At 41.2% G+C, this 26,901-nt stretch overlaps 1 protein-coding gene across 5 annotated transcripts in view; it reads left to right on the top strand.

Moving 5' to 3' along the window:
- The window catches only part of PDGFD (platelet derived growth factor D), a 144,978-nt gene that overhangs the window by 61,953 nt on the left and 56,124 nt on the right, over positions 1–26,901 (top strand). For 3 of the 5 annotated variants that reach the window (XM_052812810.1, XM_052812814.1, XM_052812812.1), the window contains exon 2: positions 22,933–23,137. In XM_052812810.1, the coding sequence (XP_052668770.1) occupies positions 22,933–23,137 (205 nt within the window). The remainder of the gene's footprint in view (positions 1–22,932; positions 23,138–26,901) is intronic. The other 2 variants (XM_052812811.1, XM_052812813.1) reach the window with 1 other exon arrangement.

Here is a 26,901-nt window from a genome sequence, read left to right as displayed (position 1 = left end):
GATGGACATGGGTGTGCAGGACCGCATACTTCCACCAAGACTGCTTTGTCAGATTAGCATCCTGACCGGGGTTCTGGACCTCAGGACCCAGAGCAAACCAAATGAGTTGTGAGTGACAGAGTGCTGTCATCCCTTGGTCCACCGCAGGGCTGGCAGAGCTACACACAGCCCTTGCACAGGGCACAAGCTACAATTACAGTATAGCTCATTACCTTGTTTCTGACAACCAAATGCACACAACCTTATCTTGGCTAGGACACATAATTCTGAGAGGGGAGGGAGTGAATTTTGCATATATTATTCATGCTTGTTAGAAAACAAAGATATTACAGTGACACTTGTCTTCTTCCGGGCATTTAGGTCCATATGTAACTTCAAAGACATGCTGTTGAGGGACTTCAGATCCCTTCTGCAAATGGCAGGAACTCCCTTCACCTCAGTCTCTGCCTGAGGATAGATGAAGCCCTATAAATAGCTGCCTCTCAAGGTGAAAAATGCTGCTTATTGAATATGAACTTCTGAAAACATCCATTTAAAATAAAAATATCTTCCATGCTATATTCCCGACTAAGTGTGATCTGAATGTCTTCAGAATCTCAAGGAGTAGCTGCGGGGTCCCATAGCAGTTTTCTCTGACACACGTAGTAAAGCCAAGGTGCTGCTGTGAATGAAAAATTCTGCAAGGTCCCTGGAATTCTTCTTTTATAGGGTAACGGAAAACTATCTCCCCTATAATTGAACTGTACATATCTGTCTTCTAAATTCGCAATTTTTGATTTATTTATTTAAAATGGAGGGTTTGGAGAAAAATAAAACCTCACAAAAAAAATCCAACCCCCAAACAAAACCTTCCTCACCTTACAGTAACGGATATCTTTATTGCATGTCTGCTGCTACTACTGCTGTTTTAAGACATTTTCTGGATTGCACAAACCTTTACAATGTTGCCACCAAAACTGGTAGTCAGGTTATTCATTCCAACCCTCCTTTCTTTACCTAGTATTGCAATTGCCTTGTTACATTAAGTTGACCCTTCCATTTTTGTAAATGTAGGTTCCATGTGAAGGGTACCTTAAAACTACCTATGACAGAAAGATTAGATAATATTATGTTAGCAACTGTTTCTTCTATACATGTCGACCTTTTCCATCAACTGAATGAGCATTGACAAACATGCTCCTTCCAATGCTTAGGATTCAGAGTGGAATAAATTGATATAATTGCTCATCTATTTTTCTGCTTTTTCGATATGTGCGTACTTTCAGAGCAGGGTGTGGGAAATGTGGTTGGGATCCATAATGAATGGTGACAAGTAATGATCGTCATATCTGTCAAATACATAAATATGCTGTCACCCTGGATGAAGCTGAAGGAAAGATCTTGACCGCTTTGCTATATAATAATTTCTGGGAAAAGACAGGGTTAGAAATTAATGCATCTGATAACTCCTTTCTCCGCATTCCTTTTCCATTCAGTATTTTGCTGATTTGAAAGATTGCTAGTTTAAATACCATGTACAGTCCCTGAGGTCTGGTTACATCCTATGCAGCCAACAAGAGCTGCTAGTCCTCAGAGTGCAGCTTTGACACAGCACTTGGAGAATTAAATTTGTGCCTGAATTTAGTGGGGAAAGAATGCCATTACCTTTTTGATGGCCTTTTAATTAGTTTTGCTCATTATCCCTAGAGGCATCTAGAAGAAATCTGATTCATGAACATATACTTCATGTTGCTGCTGGAGTCAAGCTGGGAGACACCTCTGTGTTTAGTTAGTAAGCAGCCAAAGTACCATATCCCTTTCCCATACATAGGTATTGGTTACCACAAATATATGTGTATACACACACGTGTATATATACATATACACGTTATCAGTTATCTCCTGATCTCTGGTCTTCACATTTAAGGTTTAGAAAATGCAATTTTGGCATCATCTAGTTCCCACAGATCTCCCCGATCCCTCTTACTAAGACAGTCTGAAACTGAGAATTGGGCTGGCCTTGGAAAATGCTCAACATGAGCTCTTCTTGCCCTGTCTGAAGGTCAGGTGCTTGCTGTTCATGTTAGGTTATTCAACCCATTCTGCCAGTGTCTTACGGCATGATCCTGAACAGGTCAGTTAAATTCTGCAGCCATAACATCTCTGGGACCTGTTTGCTGGAGTGGTCTATGGCATGCTGCCAAACACTGTGGGGTAGGGTTTTAAGGAGAAAGGCAGAGATAACAGAATATCTCAGTATGATTCAGCTCAGAAGTTGAGCAAGCAAGAGAGAGACAGTAGGAAACCAATCTTCATTTGTTCTGCTGTTCACAGAACCGTTGTTTCTAACCTAATACATTTTGGCTTTGGGCTATAGCCTGTATCCTGCTGCAAGTTATAATGGATGTTCATGATGCTCCCTTCTGGTTTTATCATCTGTGAACTGTTTGTCTGACAGTAATGTATCTGTTGATTCTTGGATACATATCAAGATCTATCCCTTGTCCCCATTTTTCTTTTAATTTCCTTTTTTTTCTTTTTATGACATTGTCAATGTGACCTGTTGATCATGGATGTAGACAATGATTAGGGTTTGGTGTGATTAGGTTATTGAATAATTTATTTATTAGGTAGCTAGCTGTGGCCTGTTATCTCAAAACTGCTCTGAAAACACCTCTTCAGTGAGGTTTGAGAAGAGGGGATCCCAAACTTTACTTCTCTTTCTCAAGCTATTTTATTCCATTTTCAGCCACGGACTTTCTGAATGAGGATAGTCCTGCGTCCCCCCGAGTCCTGTCTAGGTGTTACTGTAGTGTGCATTAGCACCTTTAAGTACAACTAAGAGACATGAACAGTAAGTCTCATTTTCTCTCCATCTGTTATGCAGTTTCCTTTTCACAGTAGTATTCACCAGCTTTTGCATCAGTGATGCATATGAAACATAGGTAAACAACTTAATACTGGTCTAAGTTTTGTTTGCTGCTAGATTGTTCTCTACAGAAGTCCTTTCTCTTTCAGAAATTTGTCGTCTTAGTACTCCATAAAGCTGGTTGATTGTCACAAAAAGAATTTTTAATCAATCACAATTGTTAACTTTTATTTCTGGAAATTTAGTATTCTGCAAAGACTTTGCTGAAGCAAACTGTGTGGGAGAGAGTGCACTCAGGTTTGGATCTTGAGATCTTGGGTCCCTAGCCAGTTCTGAGTCTCTTTCTCTAATATAATTGCAATATCCAGACATGGAAAAGGTCATAAAATTGTTGCAGAAGAGCATGATTGTTATCAGAAAAATGCTCTGAATCATTTGAATCCAGTCGCAGAATGTAAATACACATAAGGCAATGCTATGCATACGATTCTCACATTTTGGTCATGGAGTTAAGACGACCAAAATAGTATTGCCCATGGTTTTTCCCTAGCAGTAATGAATGAGTATTGTGTAAACCATTGCATCCTGAAGAGTAGCAGGTCCTTGCTCTTAGATTGTGCATAATGCTTACACAGAATCAGTAATTTTTGATAATATGAGTTCTGTCCACTGCTTCTTTGCTTTTGTTTCTTTGCCTGTATTTTATGTATATTTTTTTTTAAGAAAACTTTGGAAGTTTTTAAAGAAAAGCAGTTTCAGAGATTAATACAGGTTTTTAACAACTACTTTCTAGTGGTAAACCCTCCACAAAAATGGAAAAAATGGTGAAAAACAAGTGATTGATGATTAATGCTGGAGGAGTTTGTTCTTTTATGGGTTTGATGAAAAGATCTATTGAAAACACAACTTTATAAATAATAATTGAATCTTTACGTTCGAGTTCAAATGTCACATTATAAGAAAGGCTTTAGCATTTTTTCTCCCTCCCTTTCTCCAACTACATTTGCACTTATTTTGCCATAAATACAGCCCCATATTTTAGCCTTTTTCCTTCAAAGGAATCAGTCAAAAGTCGATTGCATCCGTACTGTTGCCACTGCTGGAATGGGGTTTTTTTTCAACATTTTAAGCACGTGCTGCTACCTCTGAACGGACACAGATTATTGAACAATAATAAGATAATGCAGAGAAATCTTCAATCTCTCAGCGTATTGAAAATACTACCTTTCTTCTGCCTTTAAAGATTAATAGTTTTGCTGGGTTATGTTCACCTCCTTTGATGTTTAAATATTAGATGCTACAGCTCTTTCAGACAACATTAAACAGAAGTGGTATTTCAGTTAAAATCTTGATGGTTGGCAAAATTCGCTCGCTAATATGTATGCCAGCTGAAGGGACCTTGTGCACCTTTGCCTGATTCTCACACTAAAACGTTGGGTCCAGAGAACACTGAAATACTGGGTCCAGAGAATATGAGCTGTATATTGCTTGCATTTTAAATGTGCTTCACGGTCAAGGTTTTGGGTCTCTATTTGATTTTTTTGGGGGGGAGGGGGGTATCATTTTTTGATTCTATCAAAACCCTAAGGGAGTTTTTGCATTGACTTCAGTAGCATTTGAACTGGGCACATAGGAATATGAAAACCACAGTTACTTTGCCAAGGAGTTGTTTTCCTTGATCTGTTTGGCCAAACACTGATTTTGCTCCCCCGTGTGCTCTGAATGCAATTTGGAATTAATGTCTGCTTTTATTAGACAGCAGCTTTTAAGGCAGGGAGCAGTGTCATGTCTTTCCTAAGCATCTTTACAAAACAGCAGCATCACAGCTGCTAGAAGAGCTTTGCAATCTGTGTGTGTTAATTACTGCTAAAAAGTGCTCAGAATAAAGTAGGCATGATTCTATTTATGGGTTTCCTTAAAAAATGGGGTCCAGCCCCGACATTTCATTTGCATGCAGGAAGGAAGCCCGTTGTTTAAGTCGGGAGTGTTTTGGCCCTTCTCCATTTTTCTCAAGGTGTTCACTTCCAGGAGACCAGCTCTGGTCCCAGTAGTCTGGAGAGTGTATTTCATCTGCACTTCCCGCACTCCTAAGTCCCTCATTAGAAGGAGTGAAGCCTTGAAAAATCCACTTCTGAACCTCACCAATGAGACTCAGCCACAAAGAAGAGAGGACGGATGAAAATACTTTGTGCTCAAAGGTGTTTTGATTTTTTAAGACAATTCAGCTGGTCTAATTAAAAAATTTTACCTTTTCTTGCAAATTTTCTTTTCTATCCGCAGACCACATAGCGTTTTTCTACTGGCAAACACTAGACATATAATTAGTAATGAATGTGAATGTGCAGTGACTGTTGCTTTTTATATATTCTCCTATCACTTATCATTGTTGCAGTGATCTGGTTTTGTGCTCCTTCTCCACTTCTTCTCCTATCCTGCTGTTGTCATCACGTCAGCTTTTGCAGAAGGGTTTTGCATAACCATATGGTGCCTAGCTCAGGAAACACCTTGAATCTGAGGACTACAAGTCACTGCCATAATACATTTTAAGAGCAACAGCCATGTTATAAAGAGACATCTCGTCACTGAAGGGGTCCCCGGGCAGTTGTGGCATGCTCCTTTGCCAGCCCTGAAGGAAGACTTCCAAGAAGCTGTGGGCACATATGTCCTAGATCTTACACTGCACAGCAGAAACCGTCACCAGGGTTTTTTTCTGAGCATTGTGTATCTATGGTTAAGTTAAGTTAGGTGCAAAAACCTTGTGTAGACCTTTATATGTTCGAAGCAGGGAGCAAACTGAGAAATGTGTTGCCTATCATTGGACCAATGATATACAAACAGTCTGGTGGTTTTCTTTGTGTGTTTGTGGAAGGAGTGGAGGGAAGGGAAGGATGGCTCACACAGCAGATGATGTGATTGATCAATATGTTAACTAGTGTAGCAAAATCCCATCTGTTTATGCCGTTTACATCTTTCCCAACCATGAAAAAGGGATGGGGAGAAAAGAAGCACAGAGACAAAATCCAGCATGAATGAAAAATGGAAGCCCAATCCTGTTACTGACGAAACTAATGCAGCTTCAAGGAGAGTAAGATCATGTCCTAAGAGAAAGGCTACATGAACATCCACAAATACCATCCTCCCCTAATTCTGCTTGGCAAGAACAGTGGGGGCTTTTCTCTCCAGATTTCTATTTTTCATTCAAAATGTGCTTAAGCCCCTGGGTGTCTTCTGTAATAATCAGTTCCCTTTTTAATGACAAGCAGGATCTAGAATAAAGGATATTATAACAAGTGAGCCTTTCATAATAACTAATTGCAACTTGATTGTGGTTTGAGTTTTTTCAGTTTCTGTCTGCTTGGTTTCTTTTATTCATGCTGGCAATGGCAGTGAGGGGGATAAAACATTTGGAGATCCAGGCCTATTCTGTTAATTTTATTACTTCCTGCAAAAATATGAAGACACTTAAAAAATACTTGCGTTGTGAGCAGATTCTGTGCAATAACAACAACCTGTCTGCCTTGCTTCTTTCTGTACTTTTTACGAAAGACGTAACTGAAGTCACTTTAATTCTGAGTGAAGCAATGTTTATGGTTTCTTTAATCACTATTTACTTTCAGTAAGAGAGCTTTTTCAAGTAATGGGAATAAAACATATTCTTCTATCAATCAGTCTAAACATTAAGAAAGCTATGTAGAAAACTATTATAATTTAATCATAGATGTGCTCATTTAGGGGGAAAAAAAGCACCAGAGGCAAGCATGCAGAAATGTCTTAGCTGTGTATGCAGATTCTCAAAGAAATGGCTGTGAATATATAGTTCTGCATGCACAGAAATTCGAACTATCAACATTTTGACTTCTATCACAGTATGCAGTGCTCCATGGCATGCCTGATGAAAAGCTGTTGTAATCTGCGAGAAAGTACCTATTAACTCTTACAAACATGGGATCAGGAGTAATTTGTGCCCAGTCAGCCTGTGTTTGGGACCTCCTGGATGTGGGCTGTGGCAGAATGTGGAGGGTAAAGCCCTGCAGAAGGTGCGGTGTTCCCAGGTGCCTAAGAAGAGAGGCGGAAGTTCTACAGAGTGCACTGGTGGAATTCAGAAGTATAATTCTGCCAGAATTGTAGTATAAATATGATGCCTAAGTGGTATTTTTGGATCTAGCCACAATTTGGGGTACAAAGAATATGAGTAATGACAAATGTATTGATTCTCCTGATAAAGCAATCATCTGGTGTCCAGTCCCTCTGAATTGTAAATTTTGTCTGAATCCTGATAATTTAGATTCCCTTAGTGATATCTATTCAATACATAGCCTCCTAGGACTACAGTCTGTTTCCCATTATATTTGTCAACACCTGCCATAACAGAGCCTTGGTTTTAGTCTGCTGGAAGTTACTGTATATTAACAATATTGCTGCTACTACGGTAATGCTAATAATTTATAGCTCTAACATGTCTCTTGTCTTTTCCAGCAGCCAAGAAAACTCCCTTTTCTTATCTGCCACTGTTGAATTTGGAGAGTAATACTACCTTTAATGTCCTTCCACTAACCTTAGATATTTATGGTAATGTCAAATGCTTTGACAGTCTTTGCCTCTTGCTCCTTTAGTTTCTGAGAGAAAATACAGTCTGCAGGTTTCCTCGTAATCAGCCATGCATTATGTTCTGGCAGAAAGTCATTCTCTGCAAACTTTTTTGCTCTCTAATAGTTGGTCCAGCTTGTGAGTTCTTGTCTTTTTAGGGGAGAAAAAAATAAATCCCTACATCCAAGCTGTACATTCTCAACTAAGAAAATAAATCCCCAGGTTTTTTTAATTTCTCTTTTCATTGTTTATCTTGTTTCAAGCCTGCAGTTGGCTTGAGGTTTTGTTCTTTAATATTCCTTTTAACAAAGTGCTGTTGCCAATGTGCTTTTTTGGAACCAGCTCATCCAAACTTTTTTTTTTTTTTTTTTCTGAGCTGACTCCTTCTGCCATTGGATTTCTTGACTAATTGTTATAGTACACAAAGACTGATAATTCTGCATCTTGACATAAACAGCAACCTGTATTTGGAGAACGTGAAGAACTCGGCACGTATCTGATTCATAGGCTTTTAATGACTAGTTGGCATTTCTTTCAGGACTTGCTTCTTAAAAGCAGTCTTTTTATGGCCATATGGATTGCAGATGATTCAAGAAGGGGAGAAAACAAAAACAAAGTCAAATACCTTGCCTAGGAATCTGCTATTGACAAAATTTTAGGTGAATTTTGAATTAAGGGCCTGAAACTATCTATGTGTTTATGTCAGTAACACAATGTTAAAGGGATTACATTAGTTTTAAAAAATTCACAAATGGTGTAGCATCTGAGTAATTTTATAAATGGTAAACTAGGCATTTTAATGTCAAACTCAGACTTCAACATCTGTGTTCTAGCTCTGTGTGCAGTCGTGGAAATTTTGTTCAAAAGGTGTGACCAGTAAAGGAAAAAACATAACAGGAATTATGTTACCTGGGTGAAGGCATTGATCGTTGCATTCTGGTAAAGGGCTGAGTGTTTTCCTTTGCTCTCTCCTGCCAGCTGAAGAGCAGCTGGCTTCACTGCATGCTTGCTGCTCAGCCCCAGCTCCAGGACCGTAAATCAGACCAGCTCCTTTTTAGTCATCTGAACAATACTGATCTGCACCTGTTGATGAGCTGATGTTCTCTTGAGTCATACAAGAGTCCCCAGTGCAGGTGGCTGAGACTTTCAAGGGTGCCTCACTGGCCCCAGCAAGTTATAACTCCACTAAAAATGTGAAAAGTAGTGAAGGAAATTCACAAATTTGGCTGAATTCAGACGTTACTTTTATGTCCAGAAGATAATTCAGAAATGAAAAAAAAAATTGATATATTATCTTTTAAAATTTGTTTAGAAATACATGAAAATAAAATGTTTTCCTTTGGATCAAACAACTCATACCATGTTGATATAAATAGGAGTCTTCCCCTCCCCACTTCAACCTGTGTATGAAAAACATCCATTATTTCTTCAACTCTAATTAATACGTCAGAGAGGCACACCTTGGATTTTCCCTGATATCACTATGAGCTGATTTAGTTCAATTTCTCATGAGCTCACTGTATCACTGCGCTGGGCATTTACTGCTCCTGCTCCTTCTCAGATTCTGCATCCTGCTCTTACAGTTTTCTCTTCCGCTTTTCATCTGCTGCTCTGGTCAGATCCTCAGCTGGTGTAAATAGCTGTGATCACTATAAGGATGCTGCTGATTTACACAAGCAAGTGATCTGGTTGCAGGTTGTCTTACTGCTTTATGGAAATGGATTTGGCGAGAGAGCTTCGTCTGTAAATGTCTGATCTGAGTTTATTAGCATCCTAATATGCCTCAGACAAGTGTTTTTTAAGTGTTTTCATTTTATTTCTTAGGAGAATTTTATGTTTATTCTTTCTTTATTACTTAAATGCTGCATTGAAGAAACAAATTGTCCATTGAGATGAGTTTAGTGGAGTATTTGTTTCTTTCTTGACAGAATGGTTCTCTGCATCCATTAAAAAGTAAGAACAAAAAAGAAAGGCATTTTATTTAAAGCTTTATGTATGAAATAACCAAGTAAATGTGTATATGGGTAGACTTGAATTGGCAGGTGGGGGATTACCAGTCCCTTAATTAAAGTGAATGAATCGGGAAGACTCATGGCCTTTACCTTGCAGCTGTGTATCAAACCCTCGGCAGGCTGCAACCTGCAGGTCTGCTGGGATTTCAGGTTTTCCTGCTGCTTTTGGGGAATGCCACTGCCTTCTGCCAGTGGGTGCCAGCACTGACCCTGCTGCACCAGGGCAGGGAGGGAGGGAGGGCCGCCTTCTCCTTGCCAAATATTTGCTGCACAAATCTTGGTAGTGTTTGCTCATGTCAGTGTGGATTTGAAAAGTACTCCCTCCTGTAATTGGGAGAGGGAGCGTGGATGTGGGCAGCTGCCATAGCATGCTCCATCCCATCCGTAGCCCTCAGGGAGCTCTCAGGGAGCGCAGCGAGGGCGACAGCTCCGAAACACTGGCCCACGTCTTGTGCACGGAAAGGGCAAGGACTGCATTGGCAAATCTGGTCTGTGGGAATGAGCTGGGGTGAAACATCTCAGTGCGATTCCCCCAGTGCTTCTGCAGCTTCCCTGAGCTGGTGTCTGCTACCCACCAGTACCACCATAGCCGAGTCCACTATCTCAGCGGTCCTTGCAGCTGCCCTGCTTCAGCTGCAAGCAGAGAGGACAAATGGCTGAGCATGGAGCAAATCAGTGTTCCTAACAGCTCATGAGGTTTATGATGTAGGAAATTTGTCTTAGTAATGAATCAGAAGTGAAGGTCTGAGAAAGATGGAGCTGTTGTGAGACGAGGAGCGCCCTGAGAATGCAAAAAAAATAACCACTTTAAATCAAGTAAATCAATACAGAGGCCAGCAACTGATAGGACAGTAGTGCAGAGCTGTCTGAATAAAACACTACTGACACTACTCACAAATGATTTTAGTAACACACAGTGCAGCAGTTTTTTACCAAAGATGTCAGTTATTTAATTATAGTTTATACTAGAAGATATTCAAGGTCATAGTTGTGGTATTTTCTTAATTACAGTCTAAGCTATAAAAAAACCCCAGAACATTTCACCTTAGGGAACCCAAAAATGGTTGTTGCCCTTCCATCTTATTGACTACTCTTGGGTGTCTGCTGTAACATAGGACTTCTGAAGTCTTTAAATCAAGAAAGATTTAAAATTTTCTCTTTTGATGAACTGTTCTTCCATGGTTTCCATGGAAAAGACTAAGATAAACGCAGCAGGAATGACTGAGGCAGGTTGGAAGTGCAAACAAACAATGAAAAATAAAGTCTCTGGAATTCTTTCCAACAAGTAGAAACCAGAAAAATACAGTTTCGACACCAAATTTGTCATTAATCCTGTTTTCATATCTGCTCTGCCAAGCTGAATTTTTTGCTTTTCTTTCTTGTGTCAAACACATGAACTTTAACATTTTTCCTCTTTTGGGCAAGGGTTCAACCTGGCAAGAGTGAAGTGGCTTGTAACTGTTATTTTCTGAGCTTTAAATGCAATAAAGGAACATTTATTTTTCCTCTTTTTTTTTTCCTGGAAGCTGACCAAAGCATAGTTTTAGGCATTACTATGGTGAATTTATTTTTCTTTTCTTGGTGCCATACCTGGTAATATCTGGCTCAAGATTGCTGAAGCTAATAAACTCCACCCCCCGCATCATATATTCTGTTCTTGTTAGGAGTAGAGATGGACTGATGCTAAAATTTTTGTCTTACTGGACTGTAATCCTAGATGCCATGAAAATATGCAAAGCTAACTGAGTAAAAGTCACTTGTTTGGGTAGTCCAAAGAGTGCCAAGGTAGCCTTCTGCATTTCAAGCATTAGTGTGAAAAAAAGTTTTCCTAGAAAATGGTGCAATATGACCCTGTCTCCATTCAATAGCTCTGATACAGGGTGTTCACAAAATGAAATGATGTGAGAGTACTGTGTTTATTGGACTTTCTCACCCTTTGTATCTCAGTCACATAAGCCTCTTATCAGGCTCCTTTCTGGCCAAACAGCTGCTCAGAGCTGTGTTAAGTAGTGAACATGCAGCTGTGCCTTTCTAGTGGACAGGACCTCAGCACATGACATTCGTCTAGACGTGCAACATCAATACCAGCACAGAGCTGGGGTGAGACAGCAGTGAAATATAGTCTCCTTTGACTTCTCCAGCCAACAAAGATGGAGGGTGGACCTTCTCACATAGGGTTACGCACAGGCTGCAAGCCTTGGTGGCCTGGCATTGGTCTCCACGTGCTGGGTCCCACGTGCTCCCAGGGACCTACTCCGGCCACGGCTGAGCCAAGCATGAAAGTCCCAACTGGTGTCCAGCCACATGCATACCACCGTTGTGTGCTTCTCCGCTTTTTTGATATGCAATCTAGGTCAAGAGGAGTAAGGCACAGCCTGAGATTTATTCCTTATATCCTCTGCCCTGATATCTACAGGCGTTTCTGCACAGCATTAGGCTTTCAGCAAGGTAGGGGCAAACTGAGTTTCGTTGGTTCACCATGTTTCTCTGGAAGCTTTAAAGTGAGGGGGTGCTGATGGTGTCTGCTGGTTAATGTTACATCATCTCTTGTGTCTTCTGAAAGCTGGAGGAGTGCAATGTGCTGCTTCGTGTTCCTGCTGGAGAGATCTAGAGCCGAAGCTGGCTGAATTTATCATTGTAACTGCTCAATTCTTCTTCTGTCAAATGTTTCACTGAATCCACAGTCAAAGGACAACTTTGAAGTTTGGCTTTGCCTCCAGTGTGATTACACGGGGGACTCCAGTTTTCCATTTAAAAGTGAGAGTTCATCGAAGGCCCGTTAAAGTGAAGGATTATTTAATTAATTCTTGATTTGCCAACAGTATATTCAGCCCTGTTCAGAACATAAAGATACATAATGTCTGCTCCCCATGGAGTCTTAGCAGAGTCCTGAATATCATTTCCTCCACACAGGTTTCAATGTGTTTTCATCTGCTCATGCAGTATCTGTTGTGGCTCTAACTTAACAAACTTAAGAGTAGGGAGACATATTATAAAAGGTTTGGGAACATGTGCAGCAGAAAGTCCCAGTCCTGCTCTGACCACATGTTTTTCGGCTGAAAATGTGTGAGGTGGAATTTATTTAATGGGAGAAATGGACAGAAAACCTTTCTTTCAGGAAGAAAACCTCCAGGCACATCTTCATTTTATTGTGACCTAATTTGTTAGAAAAGGAGAAAGTAACCTACTGATTTTTTTTTTAATTACTATTCTTCTTTATAGTTTTCCCATCCCATTTAGGAAGCTTCTGGGTAAAGAACAAAACCTGGTTTTCTAAGGGCATTGCCCAATAAGGGCTTTGGAATAGAAATCTGGAAATATAAATTTAATTCTTTGTCCCTTCCCCTGTTTGCTGAAAGATATAAATAATGTTTCTCTGGACTTTCTAGTTCTTCCATCCTTTATCTTGTAAACTGTAAACTTTTCAGAGGAGAGGTTTTCTCTCACTTTGTTTCCATAGTGCAAAACAACGTTGATCGGAAACTCCAACCACCACAAAACTGATGATGAACATATTAGGTTCATGTCAGGTTAGACAGGGAGCAAAACCAGTGAGACATCCACTGTTAAGCAGAGAACTGTAATGCAATAGTCTTCTGACCTCGGAATTACCTTTACCTGTATGTATCTTTACACTGCTTATTTTACATTTTTTTTAGTTTACATTACATTACACTTTACATTGCCCCTCCAGTGTTGGGCACTGCGATGAGGACACAGTAAGAGAACAAAGTTTTGCACTAGATGGCTCGACTCATGCAGTAAGTATCACAAATGACTGGTAAATTCCACAATCAGAACTAAAAATGATGTGATTCTCCTGACTTGACATCCTTACCCTCACTGCAGAGCTGTGACCAGCCAGTCATACGCAAAGCCCTGTACCACTGGGGCTGAGTGCAGGTGGGATGGCTGCAGCAGGGTCTGCATGGGGCAGCAATATGAGCAGAGCCTGAATGATGGCTTAGCTCCACAACTTCTTAAGCTCTTCTTTTTTTGTCAGACACCCACACACAGCCTAGAAGGAATGTTTCCAATCACTTCCTCTTGGTAACCAGCCAAACAGCTGTTTTTCCAGAAAGGACTTGGGAACCTGGGATGTGTAAATTAAACCTTTGGAGCCAACTCCATTTCCAATTTTGGTTTCAGCTTATAGTGATCAGGATGTGGCTGTGCTGGTGTGAGGGATCGTTGCTGCATGTGGCACAGCAGCACCTGAGCTTGTGGGCTGTGCTGATGTACACGAGCATCATCTTCCCAGCCACTGGTTCCTAGATATTGGCAGTGAATGAGCTCTCCTGCTCTTTCACCACATGTAGTTTTGTTCTTTGGTGCAGGACTAAGGAAATCTCTAGATGATCCTTTGGTGCAAGATCATAACTATAAAAGAAGGCCACAGCCAAGAATTTTATGAATGTGCCTGGAAACTTTGTTAAATTGCAGTATCTACCCACATGACAGCTCTGCAGCATACTGATGCCAAACCTCCAGAGAAAACCCTAAGCAATTACAGGAAAGATCCTCTGCACTTAAAGTACTCAGCACATTCAGTATGTACAACTTAAATTGCTTTCCAGACTGGGGAAATGTTGTTTCTCAACACAGGGGTTTTACCTAAATGATGGAAAGCCATCCCTGTGGACCTACTTGTGTTCTGCCTCCATGCTGGGAAAAGACCAGTGTCTACTGCCCTCTTTGCCCCAGCACTGTGGTTTCTAGCAGAAGAAAGCTGAGGCATGGGGACAAAAAGGGATCCGTGGTGTGCTCTGGTCTAAAGTGTCAGAGACCCAGGACAGCGTGCCTTGGAGTAGAAAGTAGAAAAGCTGCTGAATCTTTACTTTGTGGCTAAGTCTTGGGTTCTGGTCCCTGCTCCAAGAACTGCCTCTGCATTTTACCCCTAACCGTTTCTTGGAAAAAGGACAACCCATCTTTGAAGCAGCATCCAGAACCATCCATCCCCTGAGAGGAGACAGAAGTAGTCTGAATTCTCTCAAGCAAATAGAAGAATCACAGCACAGGCTCCTATTTCCTTGGAAGAGATTTAGCTGTTAGGCTATTAGAGAAAAAGGAAAGGACTACCGGCAATCATACTTTAATACAGTGAGATCTGCCTATGGTTGGGGGTTTTTTTAAAGATCTAGGTAACTTTAAGGTACTTAGGTCTTTAACACACCTGCCCTAAAGGGACTGAAATACCCCTACAAGCTTTTATCTTTCTTTGTGCAATCAGTTGATATATGGACCTTAAAAGACTAAAAGCATGCCCATGGCAAATTCAGTCCAAGCAAATGATCTCTGCTAGAATACTGTTGCCAGACTTTCTATTCTAAGAACCAACCTTGCACTGCCTTCCAGAGATTTCAGATCTTCAATACTGACATAGAAGGTAAGGAAACTCACGTTACAAGAGAAAATTTCCTCGATTGTCTTTTGAAAGAACTTCTCCTTTTACTGCCTAATGTTCTAACATAGGACCTTCCACTCAGAAGTTGCTTGTCTATCTGCTACAATATGTTTAACATGAGAAGCCTTCCCCCTTTGACTGGATTTTCTTTTTCCTTTTATCAACATTTTTCTTTCTTTAAGGAAATTCCACATCTTGTTGAATCTTAGGAGTGCTTGACTGAAACAGTTTCTAAAACAATATCTTAAAACAAATTCTCTTTTAAGACTTGAGCCATGCCAGACTTCTGAGGCAAAAAGTCCTTGCTTGGTCATAAAAAGTTGAAAAATAATGAAGGGAAAATGAAAAAGGAGTATATTTTCATTGCACCAGGAGGATTTGAAGGAAGCGTCCCATAAAGATCTGCTTACTTGAAGCCACTGCCTAAACAGGAAAATTTGGAGTGCCTAAGTCCACAATGTGCTAGTCCTTTGCAAAACAATGTGAGCCAAAGTCCGGTGTTGATATTCATGCTTAACAGCAATTGCGTCTATAATTGGCATCATCTTGTCTGAGGCACTACACAAGTTTGTTATGTACCAGCCTTCTCATGGAGGTGTCAGCACTCACTGAAAAATTCTGCTTCAGTTACCAGGTTTCCCTTAAGCTCTTTGCGGCAACAGGAGACTCATTTCCCTCTTTATTTTTTCTCACGGTTTCTCAAGGGTTTATGTATTTTTATTCTCATGATTGTGGGGTTATTTACATTAGTCTTACTCCACATCATTAGAGCTACACATTCTTGATATGTACTTTTTCATACTTAATTATGGAATCCCAAGAGAAAAATACATTCAGTTTGCTGTTGGTTTAAGAGTACAACAGAGGGATGCATTGCAACACTACCACCCATGAAAGAACTAGCAGTTAAAGATTTTTTATATGATGGCCTAACATATGTTACTTTTCTGTAGACACTTTTGCTTTAATATAAGACATTCAGCATGTTCTTTCATGTAGAACAAAATCTCTATCAAGAAGTCAAATAAAGGCAAGTAACACAAGTCACTGCAAAAAGCAAACATCACAGAGTTTGATATCCCCATAAAAATAAGTAAGGAATTGTTTTCTTGGTGTTCATCTGTGGAAGTCTGAGCAAGGCACCCACCAAAGGGGACAAAGGAGATTCACAGCCTTCATCCCACCAAAATGCAGTCCAGCCTGTTCTTCATTTTGCGACTGTTTCTTTAGTACCGCATTCAAAATGCAGTTATGATGGTGCCCATTCCACAGTACAAATAATATTATTAAATGCAGATAAAATAATGCTTATTATAGTGAGAAGCGTTGTAACAGTCTGTCCCTATGAATTATAAGCCTGGACTTCCTTATCAATTGCCCACTTAATATTCTCATGTGTGGCCTTTGCTGAGGTCCTGTTCAACCGTAGATTGACTATCTAATGCGAAGAGTTGTGAGGTTGCTCTGCACAGAAGCACAGGCAGACTACTAACCATTCTGTTATAAAATGGATGATGGCTCTGAATTGAATGTTAGACAGCTGGGGTTTTTTCATTGTCTGATACCTTCTGTACTGATATTCTGGACTGGCTAATTTTGCTTCTTTCAACTACAGCTCAATTTTTCATTGCTTTTATATATCCTATACAGATATAAAACATATTCTTCTAGCAAAGATTTCCACACAGCTCAGAGATTCGGAGGGTGCTGAGTGAGTGCACGTGAGGTCTGAATTTGGCTTGAACACAGCATCTTTTGATACTGCCTCAGTGACAGAACAGGTCATGCATTGGATCTGAACTCTGATGGTGCCTGGAGTATCTTTCATGCTCCTGATAAAAAGAAAGGGCCTGTTGATAAGAGAAGGAAGAGATGCCTGGAGCTGCTTCTCTGAAGTTCAGAGGCAAGTCAACCAAACTGAAAGTCTGTCATCAGCTCCAGTAGGGTTTGGGTCCAATTCCTAATGCCTGGGTTGCTGGGTGACAAGTAACACGTAGCATGGTGTTAAAATGCTGCTTCCTTATTTAGGTCTTGATCCAGCAAACTCCTTAAGTATGAGCTTAACTATGAGTTAGTTTGTAGTCTCCTTGAAATAAACGGGAGTATTGAAGTTGTATAAAGCTGAAAGCAACCTGAAGTAATGCTTTGGACTGGATCCACTGGCCCAATATACTCTTACATATGCATCCTTATACCAGAATGACTGTATTATCAGCTTAGTGCCTCTATAAGAGACAATTTACAATTCTTAGCCTGGCCAGGGTTGTGCTATTCCTGTTTCATAACTGGTGATCCCAACCCTTTCCCTCCCTTGGTCTGCCTTCTTGGAGAACTGCTGGTGAATTGTGGTGGGAGCAAAACTGACCTAGGGGTGTTAGGCTTCTGTCCTTAAAAGGACAGAGATGTCTAAGATAGGTACTACCATATAGTATTATTTTCTTCATTAGAGAGCAGAAATGTGATGTGTTCACTTGCTAGGATTCATTTTATTGTTTATATTCACTAAAAAAAAAAAAATCATTTTTGACAAGGTAAATGACCTTACAGTTTTATACCTTCCCAACAAGCCGTGACCAGCTATGGAATACGCTATTTCGACCTCTGTCATCTTTTCCTCTGATTTACACAGAACCATATGGATAACAAATAAAGTTTCTCCTTATTGCAGGAGGGTGGGGGAATAAAAAAAAGCCAATGACTATCTGAACAGGCTGCCATAAATACAGCTTGCTTGGCATGCCTGTCCCTGAGATGAACTGATTTGTGGCCTGGATTCAAAAATATTTTACTGTTCTTTGCTTCTCACTCTGTGGATTCAGCTATTTAGATCAGGCCAATTTTCAACTGAAGAAACTGAAGAGCTATTATTCTCCCTGAAGGTTATCTCATTTGTTTAAAAACTGGTGGCCAACCATTGACCGCTGTATTTGTTTCAAAGAGAGCAGCCGTGGGGGAGGAGGGTTCTATCTGGAAAACTCCCATGTGCAAACTCCCAAGGTCCTTTCCTGAAATAACAAATAGTTTCACGAGTGGTAGAATGAGCTTCACATGGTTTCCAGCAACTCTCTCCTCAGCTGTAGCAGAGGATGAGCTCATTGGGTTACACTCCATGGGATTTAAGAGGGTATATTTTTTGTCATAAAACATGTCAGAATATGGTATCTTTTCAGCCTCTACCACTACACCAAAGTTGTTGAGGTTGGCCAACCACTTCTACAAGACAGAAGCAAACTTATACACAGGCCAACACCTTAGGAAGTGAGGCTAAAATTCCAGAAACCTTAGAAAAGTGGAACAAAATATTCCATATTACTGGTTAGGACCTTAGACAAGGTCATTCTCTGACCTATTCTTTCTGAAGGAACTGACACTTACGGACTCTCCTTGCTCAATAGATATCTAAGAACAGATGCCAGATTAGCTATTAGCAAGCAGTAATTGCCTTTTGGTTTGGTGGTTGTTGTTGTTGTTGTTATTGTTTTTTAATTTTAGTGAAGGAATTCATTGTCTGTTGAATGATAATAAAAGCGAAATTCTTTCTGTAGTAAGTATTTCATGACTGGGAGTAGCTTTAACAAGAATGTGTCGATACATTGCTAAAGCTTGCAAGGAAATGCAGGTATCTAGAGCAAATGCAGGATGAAATTTGTGTTTCTGAATCTTGCTGCTCGTGCAGCATGGCATTAGGAGAACATGCTCTAGCTGGGAAGGAGAAACACTGGGTGTGCTGGGCACCCATGGTGGTGAAAGTCTTGAGACAAGCACAGTTTTCTGAATATTGAGCTGAACTTCCCAGTTCCCAGTTTGACACCCAGCTACCCTCCATGCAGGGAGAGGAGGGCAAGCACTTCTGAAAATGCAGCTGCTTTGAGAACTTAAATGGGAGCTCCTCTAACTTGGACAGCTGGACTACCCTGTATAACATTATGTTTAAAATTACTGGCTGGGAAAGAATTAAGAGGAAAAGAGACATTAGTTCAGATAAATAAAATATAGAGCAAGCTGCTTCCCAGTCAGTTCAGACTCTCTGCAGGGAATTGCCTCACTGCAAAAGATGTCTCCCAGCTTCCTTCCCACTCATCTTCCTTATGAGATAGTTCCCTCCCCCAGTACAAAGATGTCTTTGTAGCTCCTGCCATCTAGAATATCCTCCTTCTGTGTACTGCCTAAATGGCCTTTTTGCTTTATGACTTAACACCTACTTTTATTCATTGTGAAATGATTTTATATGCTTTTTAGTAAATGTGACAGGCAGCGTATTACCCACTGTCATCTTTTATTTACTTCCATAAAGCATTATGGAATAAAGTTAGTATGTGACATTCAGGACACTGTATAATACTGCAATGTATTGCATTGCAACATGGGACGGTTCAGTGCCTTGAAAGAGGCACTGCCTTTTCCTTTGCCTACATCTTTTCTAGAGTGGTTTTTTTTCCTTACTTTCTGCATGGCCAGTGTCTGGTTTCCATGAGTTCCCCCAGTGTTTCTGATGAGGATAATACTTGTGTCCTTGGAAAGGTCTTGTCATTTTAGTCTCATATCTTAGCTGCTACAAGAAGTACAGGAGTTGCTCACATCTCCTCAAGCTGTTTCCCAAGTGCTTAATGATTCATGAGGGGCCAACCTCCAGAGACCAAGTTTGGGTTGACTCTGTTCCCATGTCTATCTAAACCAGTTAACTCTGCAAAATCCTACTGAAAACCTCCTTAGAAAACTCTAGTGCTTCTGGTTCCAGTCCTGGCTACACCACTTCAGGTTGTAATTTAGTGTGTGGGGAGACAGGTAAGAGGGAATCAAGCTGTTTCAGAGCTCCTGAAGAGTCTACCCCAGTTTCAGGTGAAGGCTCTGAGTGGCTCTGCATTTCATCCCATGTGAGTTATAGAAATGGTATTTATGGCCATTCACATCAAACAGACTTTCTTCCTTTGTGAAAAAGGCATATCTTCATATGGTAATATTTTTATATCTCCTATTTTAATGTACTGAGCATTGTCTCCCATGCTTCTCTCCAGCCTTTCCTCTATAATGACTTTATAATTACTGCATTTACCATAATAAAAATAACAAGTCACCGTACTTTGATTTTTAAGCTTTTTAACATGTGCAGCTTTATTTCTCCATTTACCTGTTCAACTTGGATACTACAGAGCTGCACCAGCCATTACATTTGATCACTGATCTTGATCAGATGTGATTGACTTGCTGCAGAGCACCCCGGTCTGTGGGATTCAGAGTTTAAGTTAAATGAAAAGTTGTGACAGAGCCTATCTTCTTGGGGTACAGGAACGCTGGTAACATACTTTGTCGGCTGGTGTGCTGAGTAAAGTGCACAGATTTGGGGGGGGGGGATATTTATATAAGCACATTTAAAAGATACTGTCCCTAGCACTCTAATCTCAGCAGCTGACAACTCCAGAGTAAAGCCTGTACTAGGACTGGCTGGGAAAAGGGAACCTTTCTCTCAGAAGCATGAACCATGTTGAACCACACAGTGAAATTCATGCTGATAGTGGGAAAATGGCAAGAATTTGCTGTCCAAGAAAGATGAGCAAAGTACTCTCAGGTATAGGATGAGTTCTGCCATGTTTTACTGCAGTAACTTTTGTTCTGACTTAGGGAATTTTTTTTTATTCAAAAGTGCAGAATTTGCTTTCATCAAAGCTGTTTTATTTTTATCCCTTTTCTTGGATATTTTGGACATAGTCCTGTGAAGTATCTTGTCCTCTTGGGTGTACTGGGCGTTTTCAGCCTCCAAAGATCCTCAGCATTTCAGTAGGAACTCAGTAGTTTTGGCTGGACATTTTGTTTCATTCCAGATTAGGGGAAAAAAAGAGAAGCATCTTCCCCCCCCCCCCCCCCAAAAAAAAAAAAATATTACTCAGAATAAAATAAAATAGAAAACAGACTTGAGTGTAGATGTTCCTGATGAAAATTGCAGCAAAACTGATAGGTGGGTGGTCTTTATTTTCACTGAATTGTCACTTTTCCAATGTAAATTGTTTGGTCAAAACAAAACAAAACAAAACTGGTTAGTTCTCCACTTTGTGAGCTATGGAGTCAGGGCCTTATTTCCTTAGAAAGGGTGGCTCAGGGTGTGAGAACATTGCGTCTTGAATGAAAGTATCTCAGAAGATGTCACAAATAGATCTTTGGAGATAGTTTTTACAGGAAACCCAGACTTCTCTCTTCTAAGTTTCAGGTTGTTTGGAAGCGAGAATTATTACCCTGTCAGAAGGGTACGATGAATTGTTGACAGACAACCATGCTTTGCTTACAGCTACGTGTGGGGAGGTATTTACAGCCAGGAACCAGTAAAAAGCAACCTGAAAAGTAGATGTACTTACCATGAAGTTTGTACTATTTTTCTGGGTTCCTGTTTTCTATGAGCATTTATGAAACAAATATATTTCTTTTATATAAAGAGCTTATATAAAAAGCTTCAGTCAAACATTAGATTTTATTTTAAGAGAGAAAACTTTGATTCCTGCGTGTGACAAATGGCTGTGGCTGGTTGCTTACTTTGGGTTTGTATTTCCAATGATCATAGAGTGGCTTGGTGGGGGAAATTTTCCCACCATTTGCTTTTCCTCAGTAGCCAAATTCAGGAGAAGGCACTGGTTTTATATTTCTGTTGCTTGTAGTGGAACTGGACGTTGACCAGACATTCAGCAGAGTACTGGGGGTGATATTCAGTTTAAGATTAGGACACTGGAGTTCAGATGTTTATATGAAAGCAAATGTCCAAGTTCCTGTAGTAAGTAGAAATTTGGTCAATGCAGTTGGGTGACTGACTCAGGACCTGTCCGGGTGTAGCTCCCACCAGCTATTTGAGAAGGGGCTCAGCTTACCCACACGTGGGTGGCCCCACGAGACAGCACAGCTTCCACGGGACTTTGGCTGGGGGCTGCTTGATGTGCTGCTGGACCTCGCTGTCCTCACGGAGACCAGGCAGGAAACTGTGCTATGTCTTAAATGGTGTTAGAAATCTGTGTGAGTAACTGAACTGTGCCTGAGATCCCCACACACCACATGGGGAACACAGATAGCTGTCTCACGGGTGGAAGATCAGATCTGAGTGTCTTAAGTGGGAACTGAACTCTGCCGTGATCTGCATGTTGCCTTGGAGCCTTCTTATCCTCAAAATTTCGCCATACTAAAGTTGTCAATGCACAAAAAAATAGTTGTTTGGTGCTGGGAGCCAAATTCCAGTATCAGTAACAGCTGGACAATGCAAGTGCATGGTGCAACTGAGAAGACATTTTGACTTTAAGAGAGCTGGGTCTTGCCACAGTTCCTGTTATCCTTGGAGACGGGGATTTACAGCAGCTGAGGCTTTACCTCTGTATAAGTAAACTTCAGGAACAATTGAGTATTTGCTCAGGTAGAAGTTGTGGAATTTTAATTAAGTAAAGACTTGGCTATTTGTCTTGAAGTTACCCAATAAGACAGTTGATGGGAGAGTTTCTAACTTCAGTTACATTGGTGTAAGCGTGGAATAGCTATTTGTGTTAATGATCCATTGACAGCAAATGATTCACACCATATAAATAAAATCAAAATGTGACCTAACACATGCTTCTGAGAGAAAATACTTAAGCACAATAAACAAACTTAGACTCACTCACACGCACTTTCCTGCAGCCTTTTGTTGCTGCTTTTGTTCTGAGGGCATCGCTCCCCAGAGCCCCAAATTTGGGAAGCAGGGCTGTTTACCTTTTACTTCACTCTGTCTCACTTCACTGTTCTCAAGCTTGCAGCTTTTATTAAGGTTTAAATTCTGTTTTAAAACCAAAATGGTGAGAATGAAATTATGTAATCTATATAAATGTAAAAGTAATGATACATTTAGCATAAAATAAAGAGTCTCTATAGTTGAGTACTGTTTTTCTTATTGTTTATAGGTGATTGAGTTAAGAGAAAATACACTGTATTTCCTAATTAATAATAACTGCTTCTAGGCCCAACTTTTTATAGACTTTAAATGCAAATAATTTGTGCTGTGTTATAAACTGTTGTGTTTTTTGCCTTCCTGTAACTGGAACAACACACTAATTTCTACAAGTTGTGACTACTAACAGAGAGCAATCACCTCACAGACTTGTACCGAAAAGAAGAGAGAATCAGCGTGGCAGGGAACGGCTGCATCCACAGTCCTCGCTTCCCCAGCAGTTACCCCAGGAACCTCTTGCTGACGTGGCGGCTCCACTCCCCGGAGAGCACCAGGATCCAGCTGGCTTTTGATAATCAGTTTGGACTGGAGGAGCCCGAAAATGATATCTGCAGGTGAGTGGCGAGCCATCTTGTGTCAAAGTTTGCTAAGGGCTCCTTAACACGACCTTCAAACTTAAGGGTTTGGCCATTGGCATGAGACTGCAAACCAGAACCTGCATATCTCTGGCCGGGTCTGGGATGGCCCTACCTGGAGGACAGACCTTCCAATCCAAAGTGGTCTTTGAGTTTATAAATAAACTGAGCCGTCCTGGACTTGAAGCAGTTCTGGCAGGTTTTAGTCCTTCTATAATATTTTAAGCACAAGGCACTTGTATGCTCAAATCTAGCTACCTAACAACTCAGGTACTACTTTAATAGGATTTTGACCTCTATCAGCTCTGTCAAGGTTCAGCTGGGCAAAACCCATCTTTTTCAGTAGGTGGAAGGCTCTGGGAGATGTGAGTGAGTAGGTATGTGTTTACATTGCAGTATGAGGGACAGATAAACAGGCATTGAAAAACATAATTATGTTCTTCAAATTGTTTGTCTTTACTGTTATTCTTCACTGGTACAGTTTCTTTTAAAACCTTTAAATATATGTCTACATACATCAGTGTACTCTGCATGCTAATATATCTAATAAACTGTAATTACTATATCCTGGTTGCTTTGGTTTCCCCTTTCAAGCAAAAGCAACCATAACCTCAGTTGATCTAGCTGATTAACCCAGGTGGAAAACTGCTTTGCATTAGCAGAGCACCGAGGTGAATCTTGCCAGCATTCACTAAAACAGTGTAAATCCGGGGGGGGGGGGGGGGAGGTGTTCATATTTCTTTTATTCAGCTATCTGGTCTGTGGGAGAGAGCAGGCTCAAGATTCCCTTGCACTCCAAAAGGCAGATTGCTGTGATGCTACTTACATAAAATGCTCAAGTCTCAGCTTCCAGCTCTCTGCCTGGTCATGTTGTTACTTACACCTTATCTATGCAGAGAACTGGGTTGTTAGGATTTCTGCACACCCAGCCTCTGCTTATCTCCTTTGTCAATTAATTTGCATTTATAGGGTTTGGCAGCTCTGCGGGGGTTTTACAGTGTGGATTTTTTTTTCTTGTTTTGCTTTGTTAATTTTCTACATTACCAATAGAGAAAACCATTTCTGCAGGTTTACTTTCCATTTAGTAATAAAAGAATGAAGCCTGAAACTGGGTCTCCTTGCCTGCGCCTTGATGGTCTTGGCAGCTGCTGCTCTGGTGCTGTTGGTGGGAGATCAGCAGCAGAGTCAGTAATGACAAGTTACCTCCTAGCACTGCAAACGCTTTCCCAGATTGAGAGCCTAATGCATACAGAAGCAGCCTGTTAATATTTACAGAGTGGATAAACTGTGGCTGACCTTAAAGCATTGCAACTTTGAAGCAGAGGGCTAATTTACTGTGGAAAAAAAGATGAAGTATTCTCTGTCAAGAGCCCTTAAAGGTTGTGGCATGATGAGGGGATGTCAGGCCGTTACTGGCATTATGGGTTTGGACAGTCTTGGAAGACAGTCTACCTGCTTCTTCCAGAGCAGCTAATTTAGGATGCAGAGAGAAGCAAAGACTTCCATCATCCATAGTGTCTATAGAAGCTAGAGAAATACCACATTCTTTTCTGCAATAAAGCTTTCCCTGGAGTTCCTGGAAGACCTTTATTTGTGTAGTATTATTTCCAGAGTGAGGAATTTCTCAGGCAGACAGCTCGTGATGGCTTTAAGCCTGTTAAGTACTGTGTGCATAGTTAGATTTTTTGCTAATGCTCAATATGTTTTTCAAAACTAGGTCCTTTCTGCAACTTTAGTCCCTGACAATCCCTGCAGTGCTGCTTTAGAGAGACAGCCAGGCATGATTTAATTGAAATGAATGCTGAGAGCTGAGCATGTGCTTGAATGCTGTGCATGTTGGACAAGTAATTCAGGACCTCTGCACCTTACCTTCCTTTTGTACTTGCTTTTGACCTTATGCTTTTTTTCCAGAAACTTCCTAGTGTTTTCTTTCAATTTTTCATTAATGCTAATTACTGTAATTTACATACTATTAAGACTGAACTGATAGAAATTCATTCATGCCAAGGAATGAAAAGGTATACTTTAGCAGAGCTGTTTCAGAAGGAAGGGAAATATTCGAGGTTTTACAGAATTTTCTAGAAGGGCTGTTAGCATTTCCACAGGCACTTGGTAAGAGAGGATTCTGAAAAGCAATTAAATTACTCAGCCACTAAGGCTTCTTGAATGCACAGAAACAATCGAGATTGCACCTACCTCCATGATTGTTGCAGCAAAGCCTCTGCTATTGAAAGCAGAAATACTCTCTGAAAGCCCATAGATTTGCCCCATTTTTGCTAGCAGTTAGTCTGGCTCCTGGCCTCAAAAAGTGGGGACGTCAGTCAGGACAATTTTCACCAAAGCCTACAAGGTTATCTTACGCTGAGAACTATGCAACCCCTTGTGTTACAATAAGCATTCACTGGCTGTCGTGCTACCCGGGGGCAGTGGCGGATGCTCGCGCGGGCAGCGCAGAGCTCTGCTCGGGTACCGCCTCCATCACCATGAGGGAGTGGGACCAGAGGACAGTGGAAAGAGCCTGAGACACATTTACCTCTGTCTGAAACTAAACTTTGTAGCGTTACAAAAAAAATGTATGTTTCAGCAGAGTCTGGGCAGATTTAAGTGATTTGGTTATGGCAAATCTGTTATTTTCTGTTCTGTGCAATTTGGGGTTGGTGAATATAAAAGCAGCAGTGCTGATATTCTCAAGCCGCATAGTCCTCGCCTTTTTTTCACATGGGCTCTCAGCAGAAAAAGAAAAGCAGATCTGTTATTTACAGAGCTATTCAGCTCCCACAACTGGGCAGGGAGGCGGGCGCCTGGCCCGCAGACCTGGGGGGGAGTCGCACATTGCTAGTACGAATCGGTTAACAGTCTTAAACTCCCTCTTTGGAGGGAGCACATGCTTTGATAATAAAAACCTTTTCTGGTAAAGACCTCCAAAGTTCTAAGGCTTAACTGTACGGAAGGATGTGAGGATGGCAGCTCTCCCTGTCTCTCGCTGCCTGCACTCAACCTGCCCCTCTTGTCATCACCTCTCCCTCGCTGGCCGCAATGTGTGGGGCCTAACTCTGGCTCCACAGATACCGAGGGACTGTTTTTCTCATAGACATAGTGAGATCAGGACTTTATTCTCTGCCTTCTTTATTCTCCAGCTCAATAAATGACCCAAGCCAGCGAATACGCAGGCCGTGGCAGCGAGTGCTGTCGCTGTGTTCCCTCATCCCTGGGGTTTAGTGTCTGCTGCTCCTGGCAGAGCCCTCTTGGGGCTCAGAGCACCACGACTGTGGCACGGGTGCCTGGCCAAGTTGTGACCTTGCACAGGGCAAGACGTGCTGTTACTTTGCCCCTGGTGACGGCACCCAGGCGAACAGCGAAGGAGTCCCCGCCATGGCACACAGAGTGCCAGCCTGCCCTTTCCAGCTTGAAATGAGTCTTTCCAAACCATCTAGCAGGAGCACCGTGCCAACTACAAGGAAGGTCCTAAAAAGCACCTTTCAGCAGCATGTGTGTCCCTCCAGCATCTCCCTTTGCTCCTGGCACGGCGGCAGCCCGGCTCCAGCCCTCCGGCAGGCAGAGCGTGCAGGAGCTGGTGGCTGCTGCTGCAGGGAGTTGGGGGACCACCAGAAAGTGCGCAAGTGCTTGCAGCTGCTCAGCTTGAGCAGCCTGCCGTAAATAATATTTTATCAGGTCTCTAAATTATTTATCAACTACATGAAACACAGTGCATATGCTTACTGTGTACTAAGCATGTGCAAGTG

Source organism: Harpia harpyja, chromosome 17, assembly GCF_026419915.1.
Source record: "Harpia harpyja isolate bHarHar1 chromosome 17, bHarHar1 primary haplotype, whole genome shotgun sequence".
Lineage (NCBI taxonomy): Eukaryota > Metazoa > Chordata > Aves > Accipitriformes > Accipitridae > Harpia > Harpia harpyja.
The sequence above is the reverse complement of the archived record's forward strand: the minus strand, read 5'-3'. Positions and strand labels throughout refer to the sequence as shown.